This window comes from Mixophyes fleayi, chromosome 5 (genome assembly GCF_038048845.1).
Source record: "Mixophyes fleayi isolate aMixFle1 chromosome 5, aMixFle1.hap1, whole genome shotgun sequence".
Taxonomy (NCBI): Eukaryota; Metazoa; Chordata; class Amphibia; order Anura; family Limnodynastidae; genus Mixophyes; species Mixophyes fleayi.
In genome coordinates, this window is record NC_134406.1 from 96,735,098 (window position 1) to 96,747,805 (window position 12,708).

A 12,708-nucleotide genomic window follows, 5' to 3' on the forward strand; every position below is an offset into this window, starting at 1 on the left:
TTTCTCTTTGCGAGTCTGAGCGCCAAGTAGCAGGTTTAAATTTGTCACATAGATAACTACTTAACTGCCGGATCTTACTTAAGTCGGTTGTAAAACCACACAGGCAGGCCTATAAAGGTAATCTTCCACCTTTATTTATCAACATGTGAGATAATAATACAATTGATTTTGATCAGATTATAAGTGTAAAGTACGCTTTTTCATACTGCGTATGACAAAAAGAAATACGGATCTTTGTATCCTTATTACGCTTTTTGTGTATCCTGACTTGAACCTCCTTACGCTTAGATTTGTGAAGGGATGTGTAAATCTAGGTCAAGCACAATAAAGACATGTTCACATAATTGCAATCGGAAATGTATGTAGCTGTAGACACAGGATGCGTATCTTTTGGGGGTGCTCTTCCCCTGAAGCAATCATCAGTGGTAATGTTAATCACCATCAACACAAATTATTACAATGCAAGTATTTATTTTAAATAAATAAAGAAAAATGGTTTGCCCCACCATCCCAAATATAGTGCATTTATCCTTTTTTATCAATAAATTAAACAACATTGTACCAATGAAGTTGATAGAGGCTAAACCCCACACAAGGCTTAGTTGCTAATACCAATCACACTGACAAATCGGATCAATGCCACTCTAAGCACCCCTGCTCTATACATTCATAAATAAAATATATTTAACTTGAACTAGATAAAATTGAAGAGCATATTTTTGTTTACTACATGATCACAATTTAAATGGTAATTCTCTGCGGAAGTTCATTGAAAACCGATGCCGCTCTATGTTGGTTAGTAGGAACAGGCCTTCCAGCCTGTCATTTGTGATGGAGATCCGCAAGGAGCAGTATAGGTTGTGTATATAGTTTTTTTATTTTTTTCTGCAATGATTAAAAACTGAAAGACTGGGGAGGATCCCCAGCATGAATTTATGTGTGTATTTAACTGGTAAATGAGGGTATTGGGGAGTAATTTTTTAAATAAGACTTCTTCACTGTCTTTTTTGTATACTTTTTTTTTTTTTGTGTCAAGTCTTGAATTAACCTGGTAATGTACTGCCTATTAAATTTTGTAAGCAAACCAAATTTTTGTAGATTGTAGCTGACTATTAAATGTAGGTTGTGTAAATAGTGGTGTTTCTTTTCACAGCTGGTATATCATGCATTGCAGCTATTGGCATTCGCTGTCCTTGCCATTTTAATTATGAGACTGAAGTTGTTTTTGACACCCCATATGTGCGTAATGGCTTCCCTTCTATGCTCCAGACAGGTAGGTACTGTTTGTTCCTCTAGAATTTATTGGTGATGCTCCTTCGGCTCTTTTCACAGAAATGTATACTACTGATAGCTACAAATATATGAAGTGAAAAAAAAATTATGTGTATATATATATATATATATATATATATATATATATATATATATATATATATTATATATATGATATTCCCATCCAGGCGAGACTGGAAACCTGCACTCCGTATAAAAATCTATTTTATTATTACTTTTGAAGTCCAAAAAGAAGTTGTTCCATTATACCATATATACCAGCAAGTCAAATAAAGGCAATTCTGGAGCAAGTCAAAAAAGACAGATAAGCAGCATAATTATTTCACAATATACTCAGCATCTGATAAAATGCGGAAAACAATGCACTACTGAGTCAAACGTGCTGTTTATTTGGGAAGTGTCAAGATAGCATAACAGCAGTTTCTCCACATAATTTCTCCCGCAGCCCTACGTCTAGATAAACTGCTTTCCTCACTACTAGCCAGCCACTAACTGGCATCAGTGACCCCGCCCACAAATCCAAACAGGTTTTTATCCTCCACCCTAGCACTAGAAATAAATCACAACACAACAGCAAATCGATTACACCCATGTGAAATACCTGTGTGTGTATGTGTTAAAAGAGGAGCTTAGTGAAAATGTAACCCTGTCTGCAACCTCCTACTGCAGACTAGCTGGGTTTTTACCTACTCCGCTATAGGAGAGGTGGGGCAAATAAGCCTTTTTGTCACAATATATTATACTAACTCAGTAGCCTCTTTATTAGGTACACTCGTTAATGCAAATATCTAATCAACCAATCATGTGGCAACAGCTCAATGCATAAAAGGGAAATTGGGAGGAAATGTGATCCAAGTTACTTTGACCGTGGAGTTAATGTTGGTGCCAGACAGGGTGGTTTCAATATCTCAAACTGTTGATGTCCTGAGATTTTCACGCACAACAGTCTCGAGTTTACAAAGAATAGTGTGCAAAACAAAAAACATCCTCTGACCGGCACTTCTGTAGGCAAAAATACCTTGTTAACGAGAGGAGAATGGTCCAACTGGTTCAAGCTGACAAGAAGGTGACAGTAACCGAAATAACTATGCATTGCAATTGTGGTATGCAGAAGAACAGTTCTGAATGCACAACACATCATACCTTGAAATGGATGGGCTACTGCAGCAGGAGACCACACCAAGTTCCACTTTCAGCTATGAAAATAAAACTGCAGTGTGCACAAAACTGGACAGCTGAAGTTTGGAAAAACTTTGCCTGGTTTAATGAATCTCAATTTCTGTTGTGACATGCAGATGGTAGGATCAGAATTTAGTATGAACAAAATGAATCCCTGCCGCCATCCTGGGGTTTGTATTTGGTGCAGGCTGGTGGTGTGGGGAATGGCAATGTTTTCTTGGTACAAATTAGGCTCCTTAATACCAATTGAGCATTCTTTAAATGCCACAGCCTACCGGAGTATTGTTGCTGACCTTGTGCATCCCTTTATGGCTAAAGTCTTCCAATCTACTAATGGCTACTTCCAACAGGATAACTTTAGTTTTCCAGTGGTGTACCTAGGTGGTCCACACAGCGTACATCAGGTTGCATGCCTACTCTCAACCCACAAGCTAATAACAACCTAGGTTTGCGTAGAGAATAGTCTGAAGAGGCACATTGTGCCAATGTATAAATGCCCTACCACTCCTTTAAAACCACTCCTTTCATTAAATTAAACTTTTCAGTCTTCCTCCTAAAATGCTGCTTTGTTCAGGTTCAGTATGGCTTAAATTAATCACAGGCGCAATCGGGCTGGTCTGTGTATTTTTGAAGTTTTTCTTGTTTTTTTTTTTTCCAATGAGCATAGTGAGCCTGATAATAAGCTTCTCTGTCAAAGGTAACTAGATAATGCAAAAAATCTGTTCTATTAAAAGTATGAGACCTGATCTCCTGCAGCTCAAAGCTGGTGTGAAATTCAAGTATTTTTGTGAATAGAAAATGGCCATGTGCCTTTTACTTAAGTGAGTATTGTCCCCAAAAATGTCTTCCACCCCATGTTAGTAATCTCACTGTGCAAAATCAAAATGTAAATAATGTTTTTGCACTGCACCATAATGTGCTTACTCCATAAAGGAATGCTCAACTTCTATCGGCTGGTAGATATTTCTCTTTCTTTGTAAATTCCACCATCTTTCTCACCAAACTCATTTTTTTTTGGCAGAAATCTTGGTACACCAGCGCAAATGAAGGCACACAATTGTCAGCAATGATGGGTTAGCTCTGCAACTGTGCTGTTTTGCACTTTCTAAATGATGTCTTCTTTTTTTCTTTGAAATCTCACACATTTCAATGTGAGACTTTAATGAATTCATAGGTAGACTACATGCTATTCCTTTTTTTGGACAACACTTCCCCCTTTACCTTATTCTTTCAAATATGTCTTTTTTTTGGGGGGGGGGGGGGGGGCACGACTTCAACTAGATATACCATTATTGGCACCCTGATGTTGTCTCCTAATCTTAATATAGGAGCAATGACTTGTGTATACTTGAGAGTTTTAATTCAGATTTTGAAAATTTGGCAAGTTGTGTAAACCCCTAAGAATGCAATCAGTATTGTTTGTTTTTTAACATGTCAGATGTGATGCTGGACGACTTTCTGATTAGAAATGTAGATGTCCTATTTAAATGTTACATTTCATCTACAATCCCTATCACCACCTGAGTTTACAAAGAATATATATACATATATATATATATATATATATATATATATGTGTGTATGTATGTATGTGTATATATATATATATATATATATATATATATATATATATATATATATATATATATATATATATATATATATATATATAGCAGCTGATATTTTTGTAGCAATTTCACTTAATTGCTTCCCTTTTTTTATTACGTGTGTGAAAATGTGCTTTGTAATAGAAGTCAATATATCGCTACTCATTGTAGCAAGCAGTTCCCGCTCCTTTGCCACTCATATTTCAATCTTAATTACCCTAAGTGATTACTGCTAGGGATGTCTCTTGGAACTTTGAATAATATGTGCTAGGTTGTTTTTTATATGTTAAAAGAATGAAGAACACTTAAATAGCAAGAAATAATTCATAAGTAGAAACACAATCCCCCTAGACTAAGCTGCCAGCCAGCAAAAAGAACAACTTGCCTTTTTCGTAGTATTGGTTAATTCATACACAGAGGCAGAGCCAGTGTTGTCACACAGACTAAAATACCTACAGAATCCGCTTTTTGACCTGTATGAGATTTCATCAGGACACTATATTAAACATGTGGGAATGGCTTTAGCTGTCTCTAGTGGAGTTGATTGGTAATAGTTTGCTTCTTAACAGCTGCAAGATATGTCAAGATAACCCTGAACAATGTCTAATAATTTTAGTTTTAGGGTTTAGTGGTCCTTTAAGCAATAATAATGGCTTGTTGTCTACAATATCCTTTTATTCTGTCTTCACCTGACAGTTTTTACCATATATATATATATATATATATATATATATATATATATATATATATATATATATATATATATATATATATATATATATATATATATACTGTAATAGTAGCTTGTTTTAACTTTTACCTGTGACTTTAAATCAACTTTTTTATTTTTCTTACATTTTTGCACACTATTAATATTTATAAAATGGATCCAGTCTAAAGTATATTTACAAGATACAATGATGTCTGGTGTGCTAAAATACATATTTTTATTATCTCTCCTGTGAAATGGAACAGCGGTGAAGGTGTGAATATATATTTTGCTTGCACTATTTTAATCACTAAAAAAAATCTATGCTGTTATAGAAGATGTTTCATTTAAAACATTGTATTTTTTACTGATTTATAATCAGTTTTCAATAATCAATTCAAAATTTTCTACTAATAGGAGTAGATCAATAATTATTTATGTGCCCAAAATGTTAAGGCAAAATAAGTGCATGCACATTAAACAAATATCTGAATAAACAACACATGGCTAACCATTTTACATTTACTGTGTGATACACTCAGTTACTTCTATATTGAGAATTTTAGATGTCTGTATAAAGATTCATGAGTATTAATGAAAGTGTGACTATCGTCACATGTACTAGCATAAGCTTGCTTGGTGCGGTGCTTGAAACGTCCTGTAATGACATCAATCTACAGCTTTCAGCATGTTGGCTCGTAATGATCATGTGGGCAGGCTATTCTGCCCACATGCCCGCACTAGTAGCTAATTTAAATAAAGCCTTAGGCATTCATGACATTCATAGGACAAGGCACAGTTAGATCACTTTTTTCCTCAACAATGACATGTCTTCACCGTATATTGAAATTAAGCTTTTACTGAAGTTATACTATTAATGTAACATTTTTCCAATCTTTTTTTCTGACATTGCTATATCTTTCTTACAAAGCTTCAGGTATTGCCATATATACTGTAAGTGTCATGAGGAACAGTAAAGATTAAAAGTGGCTTGTCACATCTTTTAGGATATGTAATCCTATTCATCGTAATTTAATCCTAATATAGTCCTATTTTATTTCTTCAGCGCAATATTAGAAGTGAACACTAAATTAATAATACTATTCTGAAGTCACAGCACCTAATCCAGGTGCAATATTTCTTAATGTGGTAGTAAGCCATAAAATTATATATTTTAATATATTGTAGAGGAGTGCTGTTGCAAACACTTTTAAAAACAAATAATTTACAGTCTGCATTTACATTTTAAAGCCACCTATTATTACCACCAGGTGAGTCTCAATAGCAAACCTATTTTACTTCTGTCATAAAACAAACAAGCACAAAAATAAATGCATAATTTTCACCTTCACTAATAAATACCCCATTTAGTTTTAAAATAAATGATTTCATTTTTTCATGTTTTAGTTTTCATTTTGCAATTTATCAGGAAGAGTGGAAAGTATGCTATGGAATCTCGCAGCTTGAGAGGAAACGTATTTAAAACATTTTATCTTTTTTTATATTTTGATAGAATATCGTTGAGTTCCTGCTGCAAGTGTGGCATCTCAAAAATGTCTGTTATCACATGTTTCTTTTGTGTTATATGTACTGGCAAGCTTGTAACATTAGTAAATATTTTAACCTTTTCTTAATTGTTACACTATAGCTCTTTGGATGGTTCTACAGCAAAGTCCGTCTTCCACTGTTTATCACTGTCATATTTATACTGATGTCAATACAAGGTATTAGCAACATTCAAAGTCAATTGAACATAAAAGGTGAATTCAGCAACATAGCTCAGGAAGAACTATTGGAGTGGATCAAATTCAGTACAAAGTCAAGTAAGCTTTTTTATGTTGTTACAATGTTTCTCACTCTGATAACATTTTTAACCTGAGTAATGGGAATCCTAAATAATAATTTTTAAAGAATGAAATTAATGTTTAATATGAGACCACAGATAAAGGCAAAATGAGGAATACAGTAAGCAATGCACAGAAAAATTTCTGTTGAGTTCATATCATTATCATGATGCTTCAGTGGAACAGAGACTGATGTGAATGACAAATATTCTCTGCACAGCACTGCAGAATTGGTGGCGCTCTATACATGATGTTGATTAATACTGTACTCTACATTTGTTCTTTTCCAGTATATTTGTAATTCTCTGTGAGCTCATATTGCAAATGATTCTATGTTTTTAGTTGTCTAGAAGTGAAGTAATGAACCTGAAGTGTCAAGTCACAAACTTAACAGGGTTTCTTGTTAACTATTCAGAATAGAGGAAGGCAACTGAGAAGTAAAACAATCATAAAATGAGAACCCCTAGAAAATAGGTGTTTTATACATTGATCATTATTCAGTATGGTATATAGCAAGCTTTTTGGTTTTAATTTTAGAAATACAATTTCACAACAAAAAGCTCTAATTAAAACAGAGATGACAATAATACAACAAGATAATTCTTTATATATTTTCTCTACTTCAGATGCAGTATTTGCTGGAGCAATGCCTACAATGGCAAGTGTTAAACTATCAACAGGACGTCCTGTTGTCAACCATCCACACTATGAAGATGCAGATTTAAGGTGAGGTTTCTTTTTTGTTTTTTGTTTTTTTTGTTTTTGGAGTACTGTAAGAAAAAAGTAAGATTTATTACTTAACTTGTCTGCTTTTTATTCTGAGTGCTCAATATATCCTTAAGCACAATTTAATATTCATTGGGAACAGAATATTACATTTTAAATATGCATGGCCATTTGGAGAAATTTAATTTACAGTGTCTTATGTGTTGCTGACTCGAGAACACTGTTCTTTTTTACAAACAATATATTATTGGCTTTTTTATTCTCCCAATAGTTTTTTGTCTTTGACACTTGATACTGTGTATTTCTTTTTTGTTTGTTTTTGTTGTTCACTAAGAGATACAGCAAATATGAATTTATAATAATAGAGGATAATAAGACAACATTTATGAAGTTCCTTATAGCAAGAGTGTACAAATTAAAAGGAACTGAAATAAAGTACTACCTTAGTAACTGGTAGGCTTTTTAGTAAAGTGTTGCATTAGTTATTTATAGGAGTTGTCCCTGGTAAGACATGCACACGCAGCTCCCTAGGTGAACTTATTGGAAATCCGCAACAGAAATTGAATAGAGATCACCTGATGAGCTAATAACGGGAGAGATCGAGATTGCTGAGGAGCTGGATATAAGGAGCTGGGCTTTACATATCATGTATGCTTTGATATAGTTCGGTTGAACAAAATGCGTCCGCTAAGATTGTAAGAAACGATGAGCAGTATCCTACTCCCTTGATGTTTGAGAGCCGAATCTAAACAGTGTCATTATTCTGATTTTGGAGGGCGGATGTTCAATAGCCCTGAATTGGATGTTCTTTCTGTGCTGGCCGTAAGGACGTGAGACGCAAGCAATCGAGGGAGACAAATCTAATCAGGTGGCCACCTGTGTTATGTGAACGCATCTGAAAAGGAACTGTAAGTTTTCTATGTTTATAGCAACAAACATACCAGGATTTGGGTAAAGTAGAAGATTTTTCCTCAATACCGAGTGCTAACATTGTGAAAGACACCCCTTGTCTCGCAATTACATGACTTTTAGCCAATACGCTTTTGAAATTATTTATTCATCTGTAGGAGACACTATTTGTCACGAATCAGGGTCTTAGTCCTGTTTACACCACTCGGTGGTACCATATCACCGTACATCTCCCTCCTGGTCAAATGCAGCATTCTATCCTTGGACAAGCGTGACTTCTGTCTGCAGTACTGGAAGTTGCCATCTTGGGTGAGACATTTGCTTAATTGCCTGCTGAGTTAGAACACCTGATCTCATCCATCAATTGGTTTCCTCTACAAACTATAAGAGTCTTCTGCTACACTTAGCAAATTACCAATGCAACACTTTCCTAGTTTCTGGTTCCAGACCCCCACAGTTGCTGTTGGTTGCTGCTTCAATCCTGTCTACTGTATACAGATCTCAACCATCATCCTTCGTGGGAATTCAGCTTCACCTTATTTGCTGTTCTATGGATTTCTGCCATTAACCTTCTGAGTGAGTTCAGCTTCATTGTGTATGCTGTTATATATGAACTGCAAACCATTAACCCTCTGTGTGAATTCGGCTGTTATGAACTGCAACCATTAACTCCTTGTGTGCCAAGAAAATAAGAAAGCGTCACGCTGCTAGGTAACGTGTAACGGCTATCGGGGACAGACTGGTGGTCGTCTAGAATCAGTGCAAAAATGGCGTCTGACATCCACTTTGTTGCAGAGAGAATTGAGTTCATCCAAAGAGGAGGGAAGGTCTTGGGAAGCCAATTCATCTTTAATACGGTCAGACAACCACTGCCAGAAGGTCACGATCAAGTCCTCGGTATTACATCAGAGCTAATGTTCTGAACTGAATGGTATATTGACAAAAAGACTGGTTTCCCTGTCACAGATGTAGAATTTCGAAGGATGCAATAGACACCCTCCCCGGTTCATCAAAAATTTTCATGAATGTAGCCAAGAAATTATTATAGCTATGTAATAAGGGATCATTCCGTTCCCACAATGGAGATGTCCAAGCAAGGTTCTATCCGAATAAGAGAGAAATGATATATGTGGCCTATATGTGGCTTTAGCTTTCTCTGGCGGCTGTTATGACTGCCTTTGTTTTGTATCTGGCAGCAGTACCTATAATCCATCAGAGGTGCTGCTGCTGTCCTGCTCCTGAACTCTGCAACATGCCTGAAGGAGTTAATCTCCTTGTCTGATGCTAATTAGAACTGCACCTGTTGCACTGCTTTAAGTACCTGCCTCTAGCTATGCTCTGAGCAGTTCATCCATTTGTTCCTGGCTGCTGCTAACCTACTCCTGTGCTATTTTGTATATACCTGCTGGACTGAACTTCTGTGTATGACCCCTGCCTGTACCTTGGACCTTGCCTGCTTGCCTGAGACCCCGAATCATTTGCCTGTACCTTGGACCATGCTGTTTTGCCTGTTGCCCTGACCATTTGGACAGACTTCTGGACCTCGCCTATTTGCTTGATCTCTGCCTGGCTATTTGGATTTGTTTGTCTGGTCTCTATTTGATCCCTGGACTCTGTCTGCTTTCCTGGACAGCCTTGTGCCTTCTGGACTGGGGTAAACTTATTATACTTGTTCCTGCCATTTTACTATACAGTCTCTTTTGGAACCTGTTATCCGTGGATTTGAGTTATCTTTGTTAATATATTTACCTGAATAAAGACACTTTGCCTTACATTTCCGTTGCACTTTGTGAATGCACTGGGATTCATAACATGATGAACTGCCATACAATCTGGGCCTGCTGATTGCACGCCCTCTGTCTTAGTCCTGGAATTCCTAGTGTTGTTGCATTGAACTCTTTGTTTGGCTATTAGACATGTCTGTAAATCCACAATTACAAATGCTGCAAATGGACATTCTTCAGCTCCGTTACCAAATCATACAACTATCCACTTTATTCCAAGAACTGCTTAAAACTCTTCCTGCTGAATTTCAACACTAATTCTGATTTTAAAGCAACAAACTCCTCTAATGAAAGTATTCAGACTGCAGAGAATCCTCCCAGAAATTTTTCTGACATTGGTGCTGCATCTATGGTATTGCCAGCGGTCCCTACCATTAGGGATTCTAAACGACCAAGCTACCTGCGTCCCCCTCTCACTGAGGAGGAACGATGGCGCAGAAGGATTGGTAAACTATGCCTCTACTGCGCCAGTGGCGAACATTTCTTACAAAGTTGTCCGCTCCGCAGACCACAACATCCTATGGAGCAGCCTTCAGTGTGCTCCTCTCCAGACCCTGAATTGTTCTGCACGTCACCTCCTGTTGCTTTACTTCAGCCTAATCTGCCAGTTCCAGTTGCCGCCTGTCCTGCGGTGCCAGTTCCAGTTGCCGCCTGTCCTGCGGTGCCAGTTACAGTTGCTGCCTGTCCTGTGATGCCAATTCCAGCTACTGCCAGCACTGAGTTTCCGGCCATTGCCTCTTGTTCCGCTGTGTCTGGTCCTGAGTCCGCTGTGTCTGGTCCTGAGTCCGCTGTGTCTGGTCCTGAGTCCGCTGTGTCTGGTCCTGAGTCCGCTGTGTCTGGTCCCGAGTCCGCTGTGTCTGGTCCCGAGTCCGCTGTGTCTGGTCCCGAGTCCGCTGTGTCTGGTCCCGAGTCCGCTGTGTCTGGTCCCGAGTCCGCTGTGTCTGGTCCCGAGTCCGCTGCGTCTGGTCCCGAGTCCGCTGCGTCTGGTCCCGAGTCCGCTGCGTCTGGTCCCGAGTCCGCTGCGTCTGGTCCCGAGTCCGCTGCGTCTGGTCCCGAGTCCGCTGCGTCTGGTCCCGAGTCCGCTGCGTCCGGTCCCGAGTCCGCTGCCTCCGGTCCCGAGTCCGCTGCCTCCGGTCCCGAGTCCGCTGCCTCCGGTCCCGAGTCCGCTGCCTCCGGTCCCGAGTCCGCTGCCTCCTCTCCCGGCTCCCGAGTCCGCTGCCTCCTCTCCCGGCTCCCGAGTCCGCTGCCTCCTCTCCCGGCTCCCGAGTCCGCTGCCTCCTCTCCCGGCTCCCGAGTCCGCTGCCTCCTCTCCCGGGTCTTCAGCTCCAGAGGGGGCGCTGCCATTACAGCCCCCTACCGAGTTGCCTTTCCATGCGGTCCAGCCCGAGTTGCCACTTGGTACTGTCTGCATTGAGGTATCTCACAGTGCTGTCTGCTCCGAGGCATCTCACAGTGCTGTCTGCTTTGAGGCATCTCACAGTGCAATCCAGTCAGAGTGCAGTGCCCAGTACGGGCTTCCCGTCAAGTGTGCCCAACTTGCCATCCCAGTCGGGGACTCCTGCTCTGCCGTTCCAGTTGAGGACTCTCCAGAGACTGCTGCACAAGCTGGGTACTCTCCAGAGACTGCTATTGAGCCTGAATGCCCAAAAGCCTCTTCCGAGTCATCAGATCCTCCTCCAGTCTTCTTTGATGGAGACATCAAACAGTTTGTTACGGTACTCGAACTTTCCATGAAACCGTTTCAAGAATGTCCGGATTATTTTGTTGACCAATTTAACCAAGTGGGTTCAATTATTATGTGTTTTAGAGGGGAGCCACAAACCTGAGCCTTCTCATTACTAAATTCCGATGACCCCATTATTCATAATACCATGGACTTTGTTAATGCTGTTTGTCAGAAGTACACTCCATCCACAGTCAAGTCATCTGATCACGATTTTTCTGTGCCCATTCCAGCCTGTGCATCAGTTCCTGCACTTGTCCATAAGACCTCTATGAATGTGTCTTCCATCAGACAGTCTAGGTCACCTAGGGAGAAGGTTAACAAGAATGGAAAAACCTTTGCTTTGCCACTTCAGTCACAACAAACACCAACCTTGGTGACTGGCTTTTTGGGCATATCATCATCTGGTGATAAAATAAAAGGTCCTATCCCGACTCTAGGCTGGGACTCAGACTCTGAAAGTGAATTTGTGGAGGATACTAGAGAGTTAGTGGACGAACTTTACAATTCTTCTGCTTCTGAAGAATTGGGTCACCTCTGTACTCCATTAGAGAAGAGCCCAATTGTGTCTCCAGGGAGATCTTATAAAAAGAAAAAGAAGAGGAGAAAAACCTGAAGGGAGCATGTATGGAGCGTCTGGAATCCGCTCCTTAAAGGGGGGGCTACGTTATGACTGCCTTTGTTTTGTATCTGGCAGCAGTACCTATAATCCATCAGAGGTGCTGCTGCTGTCCTGCTCTTGAACTCTGCAACATGCCTGAAGGAGTTAATCTCCTTGTCTGATGCGAATTAGAACTGCACTTGTTGCATTGCTTTAAGTACCTGCCTCTAGCTGTGCTCTGAGCAGTTCATCCATTTGTTCCTGGCTGCTGCTAACCTGCTCCTGTGCTATTTGGTATATACCTGCTGGACTGAACTTCTGTGTATGACCTCT

General features: G+C 39.3%; 1 protein-coding gene across 1 annotated transcript in view; it reads left to right on the forward strand.

Annotated features, from left to right (window-relative positions):
• The window catches only part of DPY19L1 (dpy-19 like C-mannosyltransferase 1), a 153,224-nt gene that overhangs the window by 121,045 nt on the left and 19,471 nt on the right, over window positions 1–12,708 (forward strand). The window contains exons 18-20 of the mRNA XM_075212580.1: window positions 1,154–1,273; window positions 6,437–6,611; window positions 7,259–7,358. Of these exons, the coding sequence (XP_075068681.1) occupies window positions 1,154–1,273; window positions 6,437–6,611; window positions 7,259–7,358 (395 nt within the window). The remainder of the gene's footprint in view (window positions 1–1,153; window positions 1,274–6,436; window positions 6,612–7,258; window positions 7,359–12,708) is intronic.